The sequence below is a fragment of the Sinohyriopsis cumingii genome, chromosome 7, assembly GCF_028554795.1.
Source record: "Sinohyriopsis cumingii isolate HCF-2022 chromosome 7, ASM2855479v2, whole genome shotgun sequence".
NCBI classification, from domain to species: domain Eukaryota; kingdom Metazoa; phylum Mollusca; class Bivalvia; order Unionida; family Unionidae; genus Sinohyriopsis; species Sinohyriopsis cumingii.
The window spans coordinates 135,302,134-135,325,817 of NC_142967.1; the positions used below are offsets into that span (position 1 = coordinate 135,302,134).

At 34.8% G+C, this 23,684-nt stretch overlaps 1 protein-coding gene across 1 annotated transcript in view; it reads right to left on the reverse strand.

Annotated features, from left to right (window-relative positions):
- Positions 1-979: 979 nt before the first annotated feature.
- The window catches only part of LOC149796191 (mitogen-activated protein kinase 14B-like), a 55,582-nt gene continuing 32,877 nt past the window's right edge, over positions 980-23,684 (reverse strand). The window contains exons 8-12 of the mRNA XM_089966144.1: positions 21,601-21,672; positions 18,648-18,727; positions 17,927-18,005; positions 13,336-13,509; positions 980-10,563 (exon numbers count right to left, since the gene is read on the reverse strand). Of these exons, the coding sequence (XP_089822270.1) occupies positions 10,490-10,563; positions 13,336-13,509; positions 17,927-18,005; positions 18,648-18,727; positions 21,601-21,672 (479 nt within the window). The 3' untranslated portion in view covers positions 980-10,489. The remainder of the gene's footprint in view (positions 10,564-13,335; positions 13,510-17,926; positions 18,006-18,647; positions 18,728-21,600; positions 21,673-23,684) is intronic.

Here is a 23,684-nt window from a genome sequence, read left to right on the forward strand (position 1 = left end):
GCCATGCCATTTTCTTTGAGGCCGAACTAGATATCACAAAACAGCATTTCAGTGAAAACTCTGTCAGTAGTCAGTAAGACCTAACGTTCAGCACGAGTAGGAATTACATGATTTCAAGATGGCCGTTATTGGATATCCGATTTGCACTATTTTCATTGATGACATAACAGACATCACAATAAGTCTCGTAGTAAAAAACGAGTGTGAATACAACTTTCTGCTCAGGAAGAGTGGCAATAGCAAGATTTTCAAGGTGGCCGCTATGGCGGTCATAAAGAACGTCAGAGCGGTACTATTTTCATTTAGGATCAACAAGGCGATCAGATGAATGTGTGTATGTGTGTGCACCAAGTTTCATATTGAACGTCGGTCAAAATACCACCCCAATAAGCTCTTCCAGTCTATAACCAGCATAGCTAAAAGCCTTTAAACATACTTCTCCGAACTAAACCACGAAACAAAATTTTGACTGAATTTCACAGAAAGCATGTCATAAAGACCTTTAAAATTTGGAAAAATGATGTGATCCGCCATCAAAAATGGCCGTTGTTACTCAAAGCAGAAACAAAACTAAACGAATTCTCTAGAACAGCTCAGCAGATTTTACCAAATCTGAAATAAAACCTCCTAACAACATCTATATGGTACCAACTAATGGCTTTTGTTGTTTGCGTTTAATGCCATTTTTTTGCACATGATAGGCGGCTATACATGGCGGTCAGTATCACTTGTGGAGGAAGAAGCCAGTAAAAATCACCAATCCACGGAAAGCTACTGGCAAGCTTTCTCACACACCCACACTGGCCGAGACCGAGACTCGAACCCATGCGGATAGAGACGCGATGCTATGGCAATGATCGGTACTAATTAAAAGTAAAGTTTGAAAACGGTTAGCGCTTGTCTTCCAAATATGTATTTATCTTCTCTTCGAAATATATGCAAGCAAGAAAAATACGAAGATAAAATATAAAAACATAAAGATGTTAAATTTCTTTATAACAAAAGCTAAAGGTATCACATGTAAAATTATTACAAGAAACAGTCAACACTTATATAAACCGCATTCCAACAAAAAGTACAAATTTCCTCGGATGTTACACAATCATGCAGCTGCTTTGTCGAAGTTACATTAAAACAATCCTATCTAACAGTAGAAATCGACACACTCGACAAGAATGCTTTCCACTGTCAGTGGCATGATATGTACTGCGGTAGACCCTTTACAGGAGTCGGGTATGTGTCCGATATGCGAATTGCACAATACCGCCCTGTCGATGCGATTTATTTCTATACCATGGATGCTACTCTCCAATAGTGGGTTTTGACGTTATGAAGTTTGCGGAGTTTTCATTCCATTTATGTTGCCAAGTATGACGAACATGCCAATTCATACAATATTTTAAGTCAGCATATGGAATCTTCCATTTGGAAATTGGTGACTGCAGGGCATCTTTGTCTGCTTTATGTGCCCGTTCATTACCCTTAATTCCAATGTGACAAGTTAGGCTACAGTACAGATAGCTGAAAATACATAACTCATTCAGGCATGAAAATTAGGTTACATTAGCCAAGCTTTGGTGTGGTTGAGTTACTATCCTTGCGATAACCTCCATATGCCAGGTTTTATGAGTGTAGGTGAAATGGGGTAAAGAATAATAAGGGCGTATAAAATGGATCGCTGAAAACGCATTAAAAGGTGAAAATCGGTCATAATAACATAGTTTTCAACTGTGAAAATAAGGTCATAATAACAAAGCTTATACATGGCAGGATTACTCACAATACAATTGCTACAAAATATGGGTGAAACTGGTTTTTCGGATACTGACATAATGAATAGTTAAAATAAAAGTTACTCGAGTGAATATATAGTCACACTGTCTTCGTTTTGGTATGGTACTCTACTGAAGATGAATCCACATACCCGTTTTCATGAGTAAATATGAAATAGGGTTCGAGGTCATAAACTGATAAACAATCAAAGCTCATTTGTGAAAATTAGGTCACAATAGCCTAGCTTTGGTATGGCTTATCTGAGATGCTGACAAATACCCATTTTCATGAGTGAAAATAAGGCTATACTGATCCGCTTTTATATGGTTACTTTCTTTGAGATGCAAATACTGTACATAATATAACAATCCTCAAGATTTATGATTCAAGATACTGAGGATGCAACTGAAAAATTAATATATGTTCTCTTAAACATGAAAATTGGGTCAAATTGGCAAAGTTAAAATGCATTACATATCAACTTTTTGTGAGTGAAATAGGGTTCAAGATATTGAGGGTAGAATGAACCAATTGCTGAAAATTCAAGTCACAAGCATGAAAATCAGGTCTCCTGACCTCTTTTGGTACAGCAATGTCTGAAATGCAAACATGTACCAGTTGTCACAAGTGTTAATAATATCAGACAATTCAAAATACAAAGGCCACACTACTATAAAAATTGGGTCACGTTGACCAAGTTTTCATATGGTTGTTACTTTCATCATGCTGCACCACATATTAAATAGGGTCCAGGTTATTTGAACTGTAATGAATGAAAAGCTGACAAAACACCCAAGCATGAAAATGTGTTGTTATGGTTCAGTTAGATTTATACACCAATTTTCATGTGTATTTTCAATCATCTGAAACTGAGGATATAGCAAACGGACAGCTGAAAATAACAAGACTAGGCAAGCATGCAAATTAGGTCACAGTTTTGGTATTAAGTTATTTTCAATGAAATATGTCTCCATTTCAGTTTTAATGTGCAAGGTCTAACATATTGAAAATACACGTCACTCGTGTGCAAATTAGGATACACTGACCTAACCTTTTGTATGGCTGAGTTACTCTTCCCGAGTTGCATTCCCATACCAATTTTCACAAGAGTAGGTAAGAGTCTGAAATATTGAGGGAGTAATTAAATATTGAGAAGATAAGTGAATGGACAGACACACAGATAGGCAAAATACTATACCCCCCACTGCTTCATTGACAAGAGATCACTTTTTTTGCTTCTTCGTGTGTATCTTTGTCCATATTTGATCACGGATCATAATCATTTGTACAACAGTGAAATGCCTTTATGCATGGATGTTTTGTCAAATTTGGCAGTCATCTGTACGAAATTGAGAGACCCTAAACCATGGTGCTTTCTATCACTTTTCGTCAAATTCTAATGAGCAGTTCTCAAGTTGCTAGTATTTGTTTGTTACCTTTGAATAATGGCAGCCATTTTAGATGGTGAATAAATCTCATCTGTAAACAAAAATTAAAAATGTTCTTCATGGTAGGATGCCATTTGTTAAATCTGTAGAAAATTAAAAACTCTTCATGCTTGGTATGCCATCTGTCAAATTTGGTCAAATTCTGTTGAATGGATTTTAAGTTGTTGTTTCATGTAGCTTGATTCAGCAGTGGCAGCCATGTTTGAGAACTGATTGGCATCATATGTACAGCCTAATTTGGAGAGGAACACTGCCATGTTTGAGAACTCCCTGGCATCACATGTACAGCCTTAATTTGGAGGGGAACACAGCCATGTTTGAGAACTGACTGGCATTATATGTACAACCTTAATTTGAAGGGGAACACAGCCATGTTTGAGAACTGCCTGGCATCATATGTACAGCCTTAATTTGGAAGGGAACACAGCCATGTTTGAGAACTGTCTGGCATCATATGTACAGCCTTAATTTGGAAGGGAACACAGCCATGTTTGAGAACTGCCTGGCATCATATGTGCAGCCTTAATTAGAGGGGAACACAGCCATATTTGAGAACTGCCTGGCATCATATGTACAGCCTTAATTGGAGGGGAACACTGCCATGTTTGAGAACTGCCTGGCATCATATGTACAGCCTTAATTGAAGGGGAACACTGCCATGTTTGAGAAGCTCAAACAACTGTGCTGAAACAATCTACAAATAAATTTCAAGTCTTTTCTTCACTTTCTCCAGGATAAGCAAGATTTTCATCTCGTCTCAAACATATGCATTTCCAGCCATGAAATAAAAATTGTAAAGATCACACAAATCATTAAACTAAAATACAAGTATAAATATATTTATTTGTATATTAAATATACATGAATTCTCAACGTCCAAAACAGTCTTAAATGTTTTTTACAAACATTATGAAATGTGAGGTAAATATTTATTGTAGAAACCTTATTTTCACCAGAAATACAAACAAATTATGATATTTACAAAAGCGAAGCCGAGGTTCCAAAAAATCTGAGTTCTACAATCCCTCAAATGTTTTTACACATGTAGAAAACTTGAAAGAACAAATGGGCTTTGACCTGAAAAAATGTCTTTTCATACAAAAATATTTCCATAAAGGTATGTTATATAAAGTTTGACCAAGTACATCTTTCTCTAAAACAAAAATATGCTTGGAAACAAAGTTGTTTTCTGTAAGTCACTGAGACCTTGACTTTCAACCCAATCCACAATAAATAGGTTTTGGCATCCCATGCACAAGTCAGTCACAAAGTTGAGCAAATTCATACCCATCGTTTTGCCATACATAGACCTGGATCCATTTAAGCCATTAAATACCATTTTTGTATGTTTTATGGACCATTACAATACAGACATATCTGAACATGCCTCAGTAGCAATAGCCTAACATGTAAGGTGCATCACTTTAATGGCTTAAATGAATGGCATTACAAAGAGAAAGCAGTGTATAATGACACCATTTATCTTCTTCTAGACAAAAATAACAGCTTTGTTTCTTACTCCCTTTGCAAGGCATCCACAAAACTTTGGTCAAGGTATGCAGTCTTGAACTATAGTTATAGTGGACAAAAAGAAATGGACAGATGGTTGATTGTACAATTTGTCAAAAAGGATATGACATAACAGATCTAACAGTTACCCAACTGTTCCTATCATAGATAACAGAAGTTACTTTGCGGAGTTATGGTCAGCACACTACAATGGTTTATGGTTACATGAAATAAAACCATATCATGATGCTAGGAAGCTGTTAATTCAAAACATTATTCAACCAGAAAACTGTCACCATGCAAAATTTGTGTCAACTCTGTTGCAGGGCATGCATATTCTTATTCATGTGAACATCAAAATAAATAACGTCATGATTCTCAACTTGACTAAAGTGAATACCAAACAACCTTATCTACTAAACTGGACTTGTTCTAAGAATGTACCAATTGGACTTGTTCTAAGAATGTACCAATTTACAAACCCATGCTAGTAAACAATACAATGTAGATCTCAGTGACCTTCGGTTGAAAGGGTATAGTACTAAGAGAGGTTCATCCAATCATTGAATTTTATTGTTTAAAACATTAGAAGTGCACATCAAATAATTTTGAAATGCCAAAATATAAAAAAATGAAGCATGAAATGTGTCACAATGATCTACATCCACTAAGTTTCATAATTCAATATGTACATAACACGCAAAAAAAAACGTGAACAAAGTACAAAACTAAACATAAGCCGGTAAAAAGTGAAAAGTTTGGTCACAGTGACCTTCTATTATTGTATTGGTGTGATATTAAGAGACGCATACAATCAGGTAGCTTGAAGATTCTGGCATGAACAGTGGTGGAGACCAAACAAGTCACTGAGGAATGAACAATGGGTCACAGTAATAACCTTTTCTGGGTGGAGGGTGTGGTACTGAGCAAAATGCAGTCTCACAAAATTTCCTATTCAGGTATAACAGTTTATACAGAATACAAAATACCTCCGTGGTCATGAGCAAATGGGTTCCAAACACCTCTTTTGTCAAAAACCAAATGCAAAATCTCAATTGAACAGTGACCTATTTTTGTGAGGAGGGTTTCAAGATGTATAGTCAACAAAGTTTCAAGATTCGAGGTTTAACATTATTTGTACAGTGTGAGCAAAAACAGAGATAAACCAAAAACTTAACCAAAAATGTACAACAGATTTACATATACAAAATTTGCACCCTCCCCTACACAGAGGTGATACGAAGCCAACTACAAACTGTTGCCCAGGACCTAGGACAAATGAATGGTCAAAAATCAGGGGGGCTGTCACTTTGTATATACTTTTATCTGTGCCAATGCCAATGCTAACACGGTGTGTAGTACAGCAACTTTCTTTGGGCAAGTTAAAGAATCAATACAGGCTGAATGATAAAAGTGCTTGCATGAAATGATTTTTCAGGTCAAATGTTTCCACCAAAACATACTGCAATTTCAATATATTTATGATTGTTTTCTTTATATTATTAATCTGGTCATTACATTGAGAAAATTGTAGTTTCAAATTTGAATAAGCAACAAACCAAAATTAAAAAAAGTGTAAAAAAGCCCCCCGCCCCCCATACAACTAGAACTGTCAGTGAGATGGAGATTTCAAGATACCCCTAGATCTGTAACAGGACTGTATCCTTTTTTAGTGTTCAATTTACTACAGAAATTAAGTCGCACTAACCCAGATTTGGTTTATGCAATTTAATCAGAAGATAAATGAAACGCAATCATCCTACGATACATTACTAGTTAAGTCTAGTAGCTATAAGTGAAAAGTTATTGGAATGAGTCAATACAAAAACTATGGAACCAATTTTTATGAAATTCTGGAAAGTAGGTCACAGATACTAAATTTCGGCACAGACACTTTCTTATCCTAAAATGCACATGCAGCGACTGTTTTATGTCAAGAGACACAGGATAGAATGTTATAGCCTGGATAGAAAGGATGTATGCAGTTTTATAAAAATCAATTTAAATAAATTCTAGCAAGTGTATCAGGTATGGTGCACAACACAGCTATATTATATGCATCCAGTTTTAAGTTTGGGGGCAACAGGTGCTATTGTAATGAAATTATAGCATGGAGAAGATTTTCACAACAAACCAGTGTTCACCAATGTTAATTCTAATACTAAGGGGTAATTTTGATGTAAATAGGTGTAATAGTGTTGGACTTACAGCCTGGGCAGAATGGATGGGCACAATTTTTAATCTGTCTGTTGGTTTTAACAGCACTTTTAAAACATCATAAAGAGGAAATGGGATGGGTCTCAAACGCACAACCCATGTACTACATGTCAGTGCTCTACAGGCTTCATGCAGACTTAACAAAACAAATTTCACGACTTTTCACAAACTTTACCTCAGCCACTTAAAAATATTCAAGGACCACAATATCTTGCATTACTGATTATAATTATGTTGTGTTCAAAGAAAGTTTTTCTAATTAGTGCTTGGCATTCTATGAAACTATATGTCATATTTTTGTAAAAACTCCATTGTCTGAAATACCACGACTTTTCCAAAACTTTGCATGGTTTTGAGAAATTTCATGACTTTTCAAGGCCAACAATTTTTTTTTAACTTCACAACTTTTCCAGGATTGCAGCACCTGCTGTAAACCCAGCTCTACTAACAGAGATAGTTATTTTTAATAAATACTGTAAATTTATTCACAAGTGTGACAGAGCTACAGATATTTTTAATAAATACTGTAAATTTAGTCACAAGTGTGACAGAGCTACAGATATTTTTAATAAATACTGTAAATTTAGTCACAAGTGTGACAGAGCTACAGATATTTTTAATAAATACTGTAAATTTAGTCACAAGTGTGACAGAGCTACAGATATTTTTAATAAATACTGTAAATTTAGTCACAAGTGTGACAGAGCTACAGATATTTTTAATAAATACTGTAAATTTAGTCACAAGTGTGACAGAGCTACAGATATTTTTAATAAATACTGTAAATTTAGTCACAAGTGTGACAGAGCTACAGATATTTTTAATAAATACTGTAAATTTAGTCACAAGTGTGACAGAGCTACAGATATTTTTAATAAATACTGTAAATTTAGTCACAAGTGTGACAGAGCTACAGATATTTTTAATAAATACTGTAAATTTAGTCACAAGCGTGGAGCATGTTACAGGTTCATTCTAGTGGCAATAGGTCGAAAAACTACGGGAATTTGGTGCCAACATGATTGTTCAACCAATTTTAAAATGATCATAACATGTAAGTCAAAGCAAGCTACTTTGATGCATGACACATTTTACTCTGCAAGAGGCATATTTTGATGATATTATCCTATCTACTAAGTTTTACTGATTTCAGGTAAAAAACGCAACCCCTAGTGATAAGCTTAACAAATCACAATGAAACTCATTGGACATCTTGATGTAAGCCTACCAAGTTTGATAAACATCAGACATGATATGCAAGCTTAGTGGTGGAAACAATCTCAGCAAGTCAAATGGATGATTAAATCACGAATATGCATGTCTCTTTCTAATTATTTAAATTATCAAAAATGTTGATAACATAAACCTATTTTCCAAATCTGCTTGAAATCAGGATAAAAATATGGATGCCAGATTGGTTACAAGCTGAGCTAGTCTGGTGCAAGATTACCTCATCAAAATGCATGAATCTCGTTACTAAATTTGTTTGAGGTCCTGATGATAGTATCAAATTCAGTCCAGAAATATGGTGTTCAGAGTGATAAAAACTTCAACCAAATGTATGTAAGATCACCTGACTGATATGTATGGCTCTTGATCATTATCAAAGTCATCCATGATCGTAAATAAGATAAGCTCTTGTTCCAAGTCTGATCAACATTGGATCACAAATAGCTTCCAGAGTGCATTTGCTGAAAGACAATGGATGATTGATACATGGTCATCTACTTGGCCTTATGGTCAGGGGAGACAAGTGAATGCTAAATATTGTATATACTCGCATTAAAGTCAGGTTCAAATGTTATCAACATTGACCCTGGTCTGCCCATACATTATGAGCTAGGCAGATCAGGGTCTGTGGTGTTTGTTGTACTGATTACTCCCAGAAAACTGTAGAGACCAGATCTTCAAATGCATTATGCAACAGTAGATCTGGGTCTATGAAGTTTGCACCTAGAATTTACTTGAAGAATTAAACCAATTATGTACTGTAAAATCTGGACAGTAAGAGCAAGTGTGAAAATAAGAGCACATCAACCTTCAGTTATTTCTGTAGCAAATAAGTGCATATGTATAAATGTACAAGAAAAACACAGTATAAAATAACACATTTATTTATTTGACAAGTAATTTGATCCTAATTAAGTGATAAATGTATTTATTTTTAATTATGCTTCACTTTTGTGTTTTCCTTCAAGATATCTTTCTTCTTTTTAATCTGTCATTATTAGTACTGCATATATTTATGTCAGGCCCAACAAAAACATAGACCCTGATCTACGACTGCATATTGTGCTAAAAGTATATTGGGCCCAACTAAAAACATAGATCTGATCTACCATTGCATACAGTGATGTTAGATCAGGGTCTATGTTGCTTCTTCTACTGATTAACCTTAACAAACTGAACAGCCTGCTGAGACATCATGCAACAACAGATTTGGGTTTGTAGCTGTACCTGACTTACAGGTGAGTATATACGGTATGCCATTTAATCTGGTACATTTACATAAATAACAAAACTGAAAATAGTTCACTGTGATGCATTTCCTATCAAAATGCCCACATCAAAATTAAGAACATACCACCTTCACTAATTTAAAAATAAAAGCTTACACCCTTATTACTCAAACATTTTATACTACAAAACATTGTATTATTCAATGGATCTGGATTCCAAAATCCTAGAAAATAAATGAAATAATGAATTCATTGTACATGTAAAATCTACATTATAACAAGCATGTGTAATAACATGGTAAACAAAAAATCCAAAACAGAATAACCCAAATATGCATACATATATGTTGATAAGGAAATCAGTAAATGATTGCATGGCCCATCAATTTTCTACTTGCTGAATTCATCTTTTAATAATTAATAATTACTTTCCAAATCCATGACATGTACCAATTAGGCTTCTTTTCAGGCAGTAAAAATCATACATGGTTGAACCAGTTAATGCAATCAAATATTTATATTGGTATTAAAATGAATACAGCAAGCTGCATGTATTTTATAAGGTATTAACAGCACTCTGCATTAGTGGTACAAAACAGCAGACTCCCTTTTTCTTGAGCATGCTCTTTATTTACTACAGTGTAAAAAACTTCTTGGTTTTCATCTAAAAAAATCTTTGACAATGACTATAAACTTGATCATGGGCCGACACAGACACATATGAGACACAAAAGCTTTCACTAAGATGATCATTTGTGGAGGCAGGATCGACAAAACACATTATAAGCCTTCTCTTGAACACCCCATTATTTATGCTGAGAGTTTCATTGAAGACCTTGGTTTTTATGTTAAGATGAATATCAGCAAATGCCAACATGTGATGAGATGCCAAAAGAAGGTCTAAATCCTTGTTTATGGGTCTACAAAAATGGTATGCATGCAAACAAGTGCCATTTCTGTCAAATGTACTGTGTTAAGCAGCTTGCTTTGAGGCATGTTAGCACTAAGGTACTATGGAGTCACTTGGAAATGTAGACACACACACTATGAATCTGCCAAGTCAGCAGAGTGATACAGGTCATATCAGTTTTCCTCCATTTGCTCAGACTGCTGTTGTGGATGAGGTTTGAAATTTGTTGTTTCTTCATACACTAATCCTGAAGGAATAAAATAAAACATTGTGCAGAAAATACTTTTAACAATGAATTAGTGAGAAATGCTGTCATAAATATTAAAAGTTGTTCCACATCCAACAAAATGATACATGACCAAAAGTTAACAATCTAGGAGGGGAAAGCAGAATTGGAGTCCCACTTGATGGAGTTTGTTATTTTTATATCTATTTACAGCTGAAATTAAGATGTAATTGATTTTAAAAGCACATTAATGGCTATATTGATTACAGATAAAATTCTTTTAAAAATGTGATGTAATTGTGTTTATGAGCAGATAATCTGTCACTGAACAAATTTTAGAAGATAATGTTCTTTAATTAAAATTACAGCTGATACATCATCACATTTTGATGTGATGCAACATAGTTGTTCATTGTTTTCTTTACATAAAAATGCCATATTCTGGTGGCAAATTTGGTTAATTTTTGAAGGTACTTTCTAGTTTAAGTAATAAAAACCCTTAAATTTGATTGAATTATCAGTATAGTAAAGTCAATGATTTAAAAGTGTTTCTGCCATGAGATATGCATGAAAAGAATTAAAAATATTTTTATTTGTAATCAAATTTATGAACTTGCTCACAATTTGGCAATAATGACTCAGCTTTTAACTCAATCAAATGAATCAAGACCTGAAAATAACTGGACCACCACAAGGTCAAGAGCAATAACTCTAATGATCACTATGGTACTTTCAGATAAAATATTACTGTTTGCTATAAAGTTAAACATTTCATTTGTGTGTGTTTTGCAGCACATGATAAGCTATAAATGGCAGCCATTATATTTGGTATTGGAAGAAGTGGAGAAAATCCCAATAAAAACCACCCAACCCATGGAAAGCTAACGGTAAGCAGAGATTCGAACCAATGTAGAAAGAGGTGAGATTTCTAGCGAGCACCTTGCACCAGTTGGCCAACCATGGCCCCAAACACTGTTTTAAAGCCCAAACATATACAACAATGTCATGAAAAAATAACAAACCAATTTCAGAAATGAATGTTTCCAAGTAAGGCAGACAGATGCTAATGCTATAGGTGAACCTTACTGCCTTCTTCAATTTCCCAACATTTTATTACTTGCAGGAAAGTGGCAAGAAATCAAGGAAGAACAGTTAACTAGATCTGGAAGTGTTTCTAGACAAAGTGATTTGGCATATTTGTTTTAAATATTTCTCATTAAGGGCTAAATAAGCAAACAGGGTTCATTTAAGTTGAGCATTTTGTTGCTGTTGTTGTTGTTGTTGTAAGGGGGTTTAACCCCATTTTTCAGTACAAGATAGGCTATACATGGCGGCCAGTACTAATGGTGGAGGAAGAACCCGGGAAAACCCTGGAAAGAACCACCGACCCACGAGAAGGAGCATTTTGTAGTAAGAAGGAACTATGATACATTTCTATCAGTTTCAACTGTTGTTATTATTATTATTATCATTCAGAGTAAAACGTGCATGTAAAGCTGAATCAATCTTTTCTGTCTATAACTGATTTTTTAACAGGAATAAAAATGGGGTCTAAAAATGGAGTCTGCAATTTCAGCCCCCAAAATGTAGCATAATGCAAAATAATGTTGTTGGAGAAAATTACATTGTAAACAATACTTTAGAGTATGAAAATAAAAGGAATGAGTTTCTGACCTTTATGGGAGTTGCATTTGTAATGGACAGCATCACAAGTCAACACCACAACACTATACTTTGTTCCACACAGCATCATAAATTCTAACCTCTCTGCAACTCAGTAAATTATCAGGTCAGCATAACGTAGCTAAGGTACCTAATTTGTTTCACATAAATATTTAAAATGAATTAAGTACTTTTAGCTACGTTTATTGACATTGACTTGAAAATTTGCCAAGTTAAATACAGAATAAAATTCACAATGCTGTGTTGAACAAACTATAGTGTAATCTTATTCCAATATTGTTACTGTTGGTCACCAACTTAATCCACACACAATTAACAACATTGGTTCAGTTCACATATGGAGTAAGTAGTTAAACTGTTTCCATGCACTGCAAAAAATGTTTAGTTTTAATGGCTTGGTTCGAGTGAAATCTTTCAACTTTAGCATGGCTAGATCCAATGAAATGAAAAGAAGAGTGCTTTAATTTATATTGTTTCATCTTAAATCAAACATCAAACCCTTACAATCCATCAGAGATAAGCTTCCTCTTCTTCTGGTGCTGTGTTGCTGCCAACAATTATTGATCAAAGTTGGCAGGGATATGGGACTACAACAATTAATGATCAAAGTTGGCAGGGATATGGGACTACAACAATTACTGATCAAAGTTGGCAGGGATATGGGACTACAACTGTATGAAAAGAATCTTACAGACTTTGAAGTTGAGACAGTTAACTTTCAAGACTTAAAATGTTTTACAGTTTGTCAGTAAATGAACACTGACAGCTTCATCTTTTTCCTGTAAAGAGGCAAATTTTATATGTAAAAACCAGCTTATACTGGTATAATGGAACCTAAATTGGGTGTATCTGAAATGTCATATCGTGTCCAAACTGAGTGACCGATCTGAGATTACCTATTTTGGATATTATGACTGACACCAGGTTTTTTTATTTTTAAACTGTCGTTTTTCTACTTTGCCTGGATAAGAGCAATGTACAAATATCACGCAAATGGGTCACCTAGGTCACTGTTACAGTCACTACCATGTTTATTCATGACTGGTATGTAATGACACAAAAGTCAGTAGGTATGTATATGGGCTTGGTAAGTAAGAAGAGATGACTTACTCCTCCATTCCTCTATACTGACTTCCATGTCTTCCCAGGACTGGTCATATGGCTCAGCCTCTGGTTCATCTGAGGGGTCAGCATACTGACGCAAATAGGGGTGGGCTAGTGCTTGTGTCGCTGTGATCCGTGTGTCTGAGTCTAGGTCCAACATACGTTCCAACAAATCAATAGCTGGTCAGAGAAAATAGAGAAGTATTAATACAAGAAAGCAACAGTAACAAACCTTATAAAAAAAACCGGGAGTACCAAGATTTTACTTTTAGTAATAGTAGCATACATGCCAACCCCTGGCGAGGAAAAAGTGTAATCCAAGTGGACAAAAAGTGTAATCTGAGCAGAAAAAGCATAATCCACATATAACATGATAAAAATTCAATGAGCATATGTACAAAATGATTTATTTATCCCTCTGGACTTTTAACATCAATTATTGCTTCAAATTTTCATACATAACACTTTGCACTTTAAAAAGCAACAGACTCTCATATTGCATTTCAAAACACATTGTACCAGCTGAGACTATAAATGTTTTGCACACCAGAAGAGCACTAAGTTCTGGGTTATCACAGAGCCTGGACCTAAATTCAGTTTTAATTTTGTTAATAGTGCTGAACAATCTCTCAGTCTGCATTAGAATGGTAAAGAACCAATATTCCTTTCATAACCTGACAAAGAAGAGGAAATTTATATCTTCCAGTTATTGGTCTTTTAGCTGGCAAATAAGATGAAAAAATCAACTCTGTCCCCATGAAGTACATTGTCAGGTAGAGTGCCAACTTGATACTTCAGGAGTTCTCCTTCTAATTTATCAGCAGCCTTTCCTGCAGCATGGTGCATTATATGACAGAGACAACCTGATATATAGAACACAACTCCTTTATGAATTCCAGTCATCAATCAATCAAGCATCAGCTGAAAGTCCCATACAGTTCTGCCAACTTATATTTATTCAAAGCATTATGAAGCAAATAAAAAAAATGTTTCCTCCAGTGGAATCTACTGTTAATTATGGTAATGAAAGAAGAGCACTCTGACTTTGCCCTTTTCGTTGTCAAAGTCTCTTACACAGACTGGGTGCAACATTTTGTCATCATAATCACTACTCCTGTCTGCTGCAATACTAAACGGCACAATTTTCATGGCTTCTGCAATTTTAAGTGAAGTATCTTCTGCTAAGCACCTAACAATATTAGATGATTTTGTTCTTGCACATGCACATTTTCTGCAACTTTGGAATCAGGAAACATCCATTTGAACAAAGTACCAATGTAGTCTTCTACTGCTAGGGGTAGTCTGTGTTCTTTTAAGAACTTGGTTCATAATGCCTCTGCATTTATAAAATTCGTGTCCACAAAAAGAAGTTACCTTAGCACTGGAGTTAGTAAAACAAGCTAATTCAAGGTTTCTTTGTTTTACCACCATGACCATATTAAAATTCTTTCCACACAGCCTGCAAGGGGCATGAAGCTGCCTATGAATAGAATGCTGTAATATGTAGTTCATGTATTATTTCTGGATTGATTTTTCATCTTTTCTATTCCACCTGTGAAATTATTTGAAAAACATTTTTGCTCTAACACATGCATTGACTAGAATAAATCTGACTTGACTTTTACCAAAATACCTACAGACTGGTTCTGTACCAGTTATCAATTTGAACAAAGATTCTGCGAGCAAAGATTACAACTTAGAAAACCAGTCTGTTCTCTTCTAACTAAGCCATAAAGCTGCTATAAATAGAAACCGAGGTCAAAAGTTTGAAAGTAGAACCAGCCTACTTCTTGGAAATAGGGCAACTGCTATAAATAGAACATAATACTGTTAGGAAAGTGTATGTAAGTCTACGGACAAGCATACTCTTATGTCGTAGTCACATAGAAGCCATATTTTCTAGCATATGGACTGTGGGTTTAATGGGATGTTAATAAAAATGAGAAAACAAACTATTAATATTTTTGGAGGGGGATATACCAAAAACGCATAATCCTAATACATTTACGTGTAAGGCATAATTTAGCAGGAAAAAAAGCGTAATGGTTGGCATGTGTGTAGCAGTCGTATACAGGATGATGTACCAAAATATTTTTATGAACTTTAAAGATTTGTGTTACTATAAATGTCTAAGACAAGAGTTTAGTCTGAATCTGCATACTAATTTCTCAGAACTTGTTCAATATTGTTTCTCATTTTGAAGGATGGCCAACATTATCTAAATGACCAACATTGTTAAAATTGTAAGGTCATGATGTTAGAATACTTGGCAAAATTCTATCAATCCTTTTCTATATAAAAAGCTAAGAATTTTATTTTAAACAATGGCTGCCATATCTGATAGCTAATTAACATGATTTGTAAAAAAAAATAATCAAAGAGCTTAGATGCCTGAATGTCACTGGTCAAATTACTGTCATACATTAACACTGTCTGAAAAACTATTTCACATTTTCTCCTTTTTGTAGTAATGGTGGCAATATTTTATGCTAGATCTGCATCATTCATACAAACTTGAAAGACCCCTAATGTCACAATACTCTATAAAATAATTAAAAATGGGTCAATCTTGATGCATGCTTCATGCCAGAGTGGACAAGGCATTATACTTAACAGATGCAGGAACATACAGCAGGTTGAGAAGTTACTTCCTTAAGGACTGGCTGCCTTACTGAGGGATAGAAGTGAAAACAGAGTAAAGGAATCTATTATGGAAGCTTAAGAAACATTTCATTCCCATGATCAGATCTCTCTGCAGTAATATTATATTCCCTGTTGCCTTCTCTTCCACTACTCCCAGAAGCATAAAATGTACTATCTGACCTTAGTTGTCATAAGTTATGGATCTAATACCAATGGGATTAGTTTGATAATAATAAACACATGCCATGAAATTATAAATTGTGATTTGACATTTCATAGGGGAGAGTGCAGAGGAAAGACAACACAACTTAATGAACATCAGCATCTCCATGCCTATCCTGACAGTGAAAATTAATGATAATCATCATCTCTATGCCTATCCTGACAGTAGAAATTAATGACAATCAGCATCTCCATGCCTATCTTGACAGTGGAAATTAATGACAATCAGCATCTCCATGCCTATCCTGAGAGTAGAAATTAATGACAATCAGCATCTCCATGCCTATCCTGAGAGTAGAAATTAATGACAATCAGCATCTCCATGCCTCTCTTGACAGTGGAAATTAAAGATAATCAGCATCTCCATGCCTATCCTGACAGTAGAAATTAATGACAATCAGCATCTCCATGCCTCTCTTGACAGTGGAAATTAATGACAATCAGCATCTCCATGCCTATCATGACAGTGAAAATTAAAGACAATCAGCATTTCCATGCCTATCCTGATGGTAGAAAATATGGCTAATTTTGAGCAAAGCTGAAATAAAACTTTACCACTGCAATCCATTGCAGTAAGCTATCATACGCAAAACAAGTTAGAAAGAAATTTTCTCACCCAAGGATTTTGTTTATTTCAAACAGTTGTGAGAATTGTCTGTGGTTTTGTTTTAACTAACTGTCCACAGGAAGTATTGGCAGTCAAAGGTTTATAAATTTACAGCTGTTCAACAGACCATTGATGGTTTAAAAGACATTAATAAAATGAACATCTTCACGTCAATGCACTTTAGAATATGTTTTAAGTAGAATTGGGGACAGACATTTACAACAATTCAGATCGAGCGCACTGTGAACACAAGTTAATTTCAATAATCAGTTGCTAGATTTCAGAATCAATCCTCCACCATTCTGATTGCTATAATGACAACCAATTTACCGTTCTACCACTACTTTCACTTGTCATCTACTCATCACCGTAAAACGTCATTCCAAATATGATCCTCCTCCCTCACTCATTGTAGGAGTTCAGGAGATCTGAATAATGGATGAACAGATTGATGGACTGAAGCATGAGAAGGTGAACAGATGGACTGCAGACCTGCCAACCATAACAAGACTCCTTGGTCAGGCAGTTGATATTTTCCCTTAAGTCAGACTAATTTTCCATAAGGTGTAATAAAATACAATGTACTGATATTGTTAAGTTTGAAAGCATGCATTTAAAAAGTTCATTCCTCTTGTTCTGAATATACATCGTTTGTTGCATGACATTTTCAGAAAATTCTATAAGCGACAGATGCATCATACATTTTGCATGAAAAGTATGTGCAGTTTAAAGCATTTAAGGTACTCCTCCTGTAAAGTTAGTCTGGTTCCCTGGCCAACTTAACCGATTCTAATATGAAATCTGAATTTAAAAAAAGAATCCAGTATCCAGATTTTACTCCAACAATAGTATTTCTGTAACTTTTGCTATCGCTCTAAAAGACTGTATTTAAAAGTCATTTACACAAGACTTGTGGTCAGACTGGATGGGTTGGCAGGTCTGGGATTGTGGAATGAATGCATGGACAGGTGAATGGATAGTTGAAGTAATATATGTATAGGGACATGGCCAATCCACAATATATACATCCCCAAAAGTACAAGTACTATAATCAAATTAAAAGAATCTGTATTTAAATTGTAAAAACTTTTACAGTGAGAACGAAATTACATGACTATTGCTCACCATTTGGGTTTGCACCAACAATCACAATTCTAAAATCTTTTTTCTCCCATTTTTCAAGTTGCTTAATATAATTTCTTGCCTGTAACGAAAAATTTTATATATTCAGAACATGTGTGACAAATGATAGTATGAAAAAAGGTAACCAACTAGATTTACATATTTAAGTAACCCAACTGTTGGACTGTCAAAATTTCTGAACATCATAGTTCCAACACCTTTAATTTTAAATAGTACAACAAAAATACTGGACAGAAAAACAAAGTTTTTTTGAAGCCAACAAAATATAAAAAATTTAGATTAGGGCATAAACTGTACTTGGAAGATGGTGATTGAGTAAATAAAGCATAAAGTCATGAAGCCATTTTGATTGTATAATTATCAAATGGATTAACTAAAGATGTTGGCAATAATGAACACAGCCGATATGATACAAATCTTGTGATGAAGCAGTTTCCTAAACACAGCCAGCTGCAAGCTTATTTAAGGCTATAATAATGGAAAAACTACCTTTCGTCTCAAGGCAGAGGTTGGAATTGATTAATCAATCACTTTCATGACTGCAAAACCAAGTCATCAGCATTACATTGAGTTTCACGTGGTACAATAGGCTTATTTTGTTTTTACCACTGGCAACTGTACAAATTGAGATCAAGTGAATTTCGACCAAAAGGGCTTTCTTAATCTACTAGATTTTCTGTGTATGAAAAGAAATCCTACGTACCTCAGCACTACTGATCTTCTCTAACAATGCATCGCTTGGAGTTCCAACTAACGAAAGAATTCTCTGCAGCTGGTCAATATCTACAGCTGCAGATAAGGAACATAGCTGTACATGTTTCATGCTGGTTACCAATACCACAAATATGAACCCTTTTGAAACATCTTATGAATTTTTTTTATTTGTATTAACATTAATGTAACTTGAACAACAAAATATCTGATGAACTTCAGAAAATCTAATCCATGCAGATGCTGTCCTGTGAATTAGACATTGTATTTTGTTCTTGTCCAAACAGTAATGTATGATCTTTTATTTCCCTTTCTCAAGCTCTGTTACAAGTTCAGATATCACATTATGCCATAAATAAACAAACTATATATTCCAGTATTAGAACCATGAATTTAAAGATCCCCCTCCAATTAGCCATGTATGATGATGCACCCCTGCCCATTTTCTTACTGTATTCGTTCATACAGATTAACAAACCTGCTAGTATTTGGCAAATCAATGTCATTATGTAATCTGGTAATAAAATATTTGTTGTTGTTGTTGTTATAGGGTTTAATGCCATTTTTCAGCACAAGATAGGCTCTATATGGCGGCCAGTATAACTGGTGGAGAAAGAACCCTGGGAAGAACCACCGACCCACAAGAAGCTACTGGCAAGCTTTCTCACATACCCACATTAGCAGAATATTTGCTTTTCTAAGTGGTTTATTTTAACCCTTTAAAAAAGAATTATACAGTACCTTATATTGTTTCAATGCACTTGTATCAATATGGTGTCCAGTAGCTGTAATTTTCACTAACTGCCATAAATCAATATTTGATAAAAATGGAGAGAAACGAGAAAAGGAATAAGGTATTCAAGCACTAGTAACATTGAAAATGAAAAAAGAATAATAAAACTACTAGAATAAGAAAATTAAATTTAATACTAAGTCTTATTCAAATCAATATTTCATTTGAGAACAACTATTGGTGAAAATTAATATCCACCTGCAAATTCCATGCATTTTTAATTTAGAAGAACTAGCTTATAAAATACTAGAACTATTGCCTGAAGCACTCTTATTCATGGATCACCAAATATATACACTAATTACAGCAGAGTATTAGCTCACACTTTACCGATTTTCAGACAAAGTCATTTTATCAACCTCATGTCAATCAAGTCTAATGGTATACACAAACGCTTCTCATGTAAATAATTAAAAAAATTAAACAAGTCCAGCATTCCCATAACCATTGATAATTTAGATTCAATCTTTCACTCATTGTCAAGTGAGCTGCAATCATCAAATCAGCATTAATCTGCTTGATTAATGAGGTCGGAAGGTTCACTAATACAGAGCACTGTTCAACACCAGTAACATCTTCCTTTTCTGTGATAGCCTCCATGACCTGTTTTGCAGATCAGTTGTGGATGTGTGATTTTAACTGTTCCTTGTACTCTGTTTATTATCAAGTCGACTGGATGAAGTTGGTCTGTACAAGAGGCAGGCACAAACAAAGGTTAGTTAACAACTTTGCACTTTGATGGCATCCACTTCCTTTGATATTGACCACCCATACAAAGACACTGTTAAGTGACTGATCTTAGTGTTTAATTTGTGCTAATAGAGGTAGTAATACTGTTCTAGTGTTGTTGGCTGCATCAGCTTCTATTAATATTATTCATTTAGACAATAATATGGTACAAGTATTGAACTTGTCAGGTCAGGTAATGTCCCACTAAAATAAATGATTGTACAGAAGTCAATTCCAACAATCTCACTAAAAATATTGTTAGACACATGGTGGAATTAAATTATGATGACATTTCTCTTCTTTATGGCATTAGTTAAGATTTCAAAACAAAAACGAAAGAAGGAGTCTAGTAGGGAATGGCTGAGAGGAAATTTTTGACCAATGTGTACCACTGGCCTGGACTGATCTTTTATGTTTCGATATTACAATCTATAGTTTCTTTATTTCTCTAAGTGCAATCTATCCACACGGTTTGCTCAAGGAACTTGCTCTAGAACATACGTTATTTCTAGAGGAACTTACTCATTAAGATGCAAAAAAACATGCAAAGTTTAATCAGGGCCAAAACAAATTTATTAGTCTAGATGTCAATGATACAGAGGATATGACAAACAAATTACTGGAAAACCATCCCTAAGTTTCAAAATAAGTTCAGTGACCAAGTTAAATTCTGCACTAACTTTTTATTTATATTAACACCAACCATATTTCACAGCAGATCGGCATCATGTATGTAACATTTAAAGGCCCTTATACCAGGATGTATTGTCAAATTTGGTTAAATTCTGTTCAGACATCTGTGTGAAAAAATATTTTTTATTGAGGATCAGCATCATTTATATAAATTTTAAAGTCACATATGCCAGGACATTTTCTCTGAAATTTTGTCATATTCTGTTGAGCAGGTTTTAAGAAGCTGTAAAAAGTTTCAACTACTTTTAGCAACGGCAGCCATATTTAATGACAGATATGCATCATTTGAACAAAAGTGAAAGACAGTTATGCCAGAATGCTGTATTAATATGGTCAGATCTACATCTTTTGTACTTGAAAGCCATTTACACCAGATTCTGCTGTGTGGTTTTTGTGAAATTGTTTAAAGATTTTCTATTTTTGGTCATGGGAGCAATACTGACATCCAATGAACAAATCTGATAAGCAATGTTGTCTGAATGCTCCATGTAATATCACATGTAAGTTCTCAGTTTTTAAAAATGTGAAAATAGCAGTATTGAACAGACAGTGGAAGAAGGATGATGCACAATGGCACCATTCTGTAAGCTCCTTTGTTATCATAGCCGAGAGAGCCAAAAACCTACATCTCCTGTTTTCATCTGAAAAGTGGGGTACAACTAATGTTTCATATAAATAAATAAAAATAACTGAAAAAAGCCACACCAGGAATTAAATAGGAAAAGGATACGATCTGTGCCTGGAAACAAGGGTCTTCCTGTCAACATTTCTGCCATGATACATCCTACAGACCAAATGTCCACTGAAAAAAAAAAAAAGAGAGATAATGAAAGCCATTATATATGAATCTTCAACCAGATTAATATTGCTACAGTACATTAGCATGTTTCTACTAATCATTTATACACTTTAATGTGATGCCACTGTATATGAGCAAGCATGCTGCAAGACAGACAATGCATGCAAGATGATGGGTGTAACAATGTAAAAGTTTAAACTCTTTATGTTGACAAACTTGATACCTTTTATGAAAACCTCACAATGGCACTTTCCAATTCCTTGACTAACCTCAATGCTCAGTGATAATTCTAAATATTTGTTGTTCATAAATTCAGAATTATTTCAGTATTGCTGAATGCAATATATTTTACTGTACAGTACATAATCATGGAAGACAATGACTCCAGCAATTAGAATTAACAATAATCTAGCTAAGTTTATAGTGATAACACAAAAAGGCAGTGCCTACCCCCAAATGATTCATACTCCCAAGAAATATGATTACTATTAGATAAGAAATAGAAGGTGTTTACTAACAGGTGCACTTCAAGAGTAGCCAAGCAGCCCACAGATTTGAGACAGGCATGGAGAAAATTACAAAAGTGATTAAAGCATGATTAGGCCACAATGACTTGCTACAGGTATCAATGAATAACTCCCCTTGTGTTGTGTCCAGATATCAGATTTCTTGAGTGTAGGTGAACATGAGTCAAAGATATTAAGGTCGTAAGAAATCAATAATAGAAAATGTAAAAGTATGTTAAATTACACTGGTTGAACCAAGGACTCGAACCCATGCAAACTGAGGTAAGATGGCAGTAATCTGTAATGGCGAGCGCTTCTGAGGACTAGGGGGCTCAATTAAAGATGCAACAAATGAATATCAGAAGACATAAAAGTATGTTCAAGTGAGACTCAAACCCATGAAGACAGGTGAGATGGCAGTGATCTGTAAAGGTGAGATCTTTAGACCACTTGGAAACTTGAGACCCCTGTTAAGGTTGTAACAAATGAAAAACGGAAAATATAAATGTTAAAGTTATCCTCCTTGAGATGCATCCACAAGCCATGATTTGTGTGTTGCTGAAACAGCATACAAGATTTTGAGGATGAAATGAATGGCTGAAAATAAGAGTCAAGTCAATGAAGCAGTAAATTAGGTCACAGTGATCATGTTTTCAAATGGTAGAGTTTCAATGGGTGAGATGTTTATACATACCAATTTTCAACAGTTTAATTGGTTGTTGTTGTTGTTGTAGGGTTTAACGCCATTTTTCAGCACACGATAGGCTATACATGGCGGCCAGTATTAATGGTGGAGGAAGAACCCTGAAAAACCCAGGGAAGAACCACCGACCCACGAGAAGCTACTGGCAGGCTTTCCCACGTACCCATGCTAGCCGAGCCTTGGACTCGAACCCACGCAGACAGAGGTGACAACAGTTTAATTGGGTACAAGATATCAAGTCTGTAACAAACAGCTGATAATACAAGTCACTCAAGCAAGTTAATCATGGTACAATGACCTAATTATGGTATGGTTGAGTAACTCCTTCAGATTGATCCAATACCAATTTCTTAAGTGTACACGATCGTTGAGTTAAATGTTGATACAATATATATGCATGCACATACCCATTTTCACGAGTGTAGTTAAAATAAGGTCCAGGATACTGTTGATGTTGAGATGAAAATAACTAACTCCTTTAGTGATAACTAAATAACATTGATCAAGTTTTGGTATGGCTGTTATTTTGGTTGAGATATATTTACATACCAATTTCCATGAGTAATTAGTGAATAGTGCCCAAAATATTAAGAGTGTATAGAGCATAAAATATGTCAGTGAAGTAGTTTTGGGATGGTGAAGTTACTCTTACTGCAATGAACATTCACACAAGAAAGGGGTAACACTATATCGCCTCCCAACTTCACTGGCATTAGGATAAAACAATGACAACAGGGTAAACATAATAGCTGTTTCAAATATTAACTGGATAGCGTGCCCCAAAAATCATCTGCAGGATCCAAACA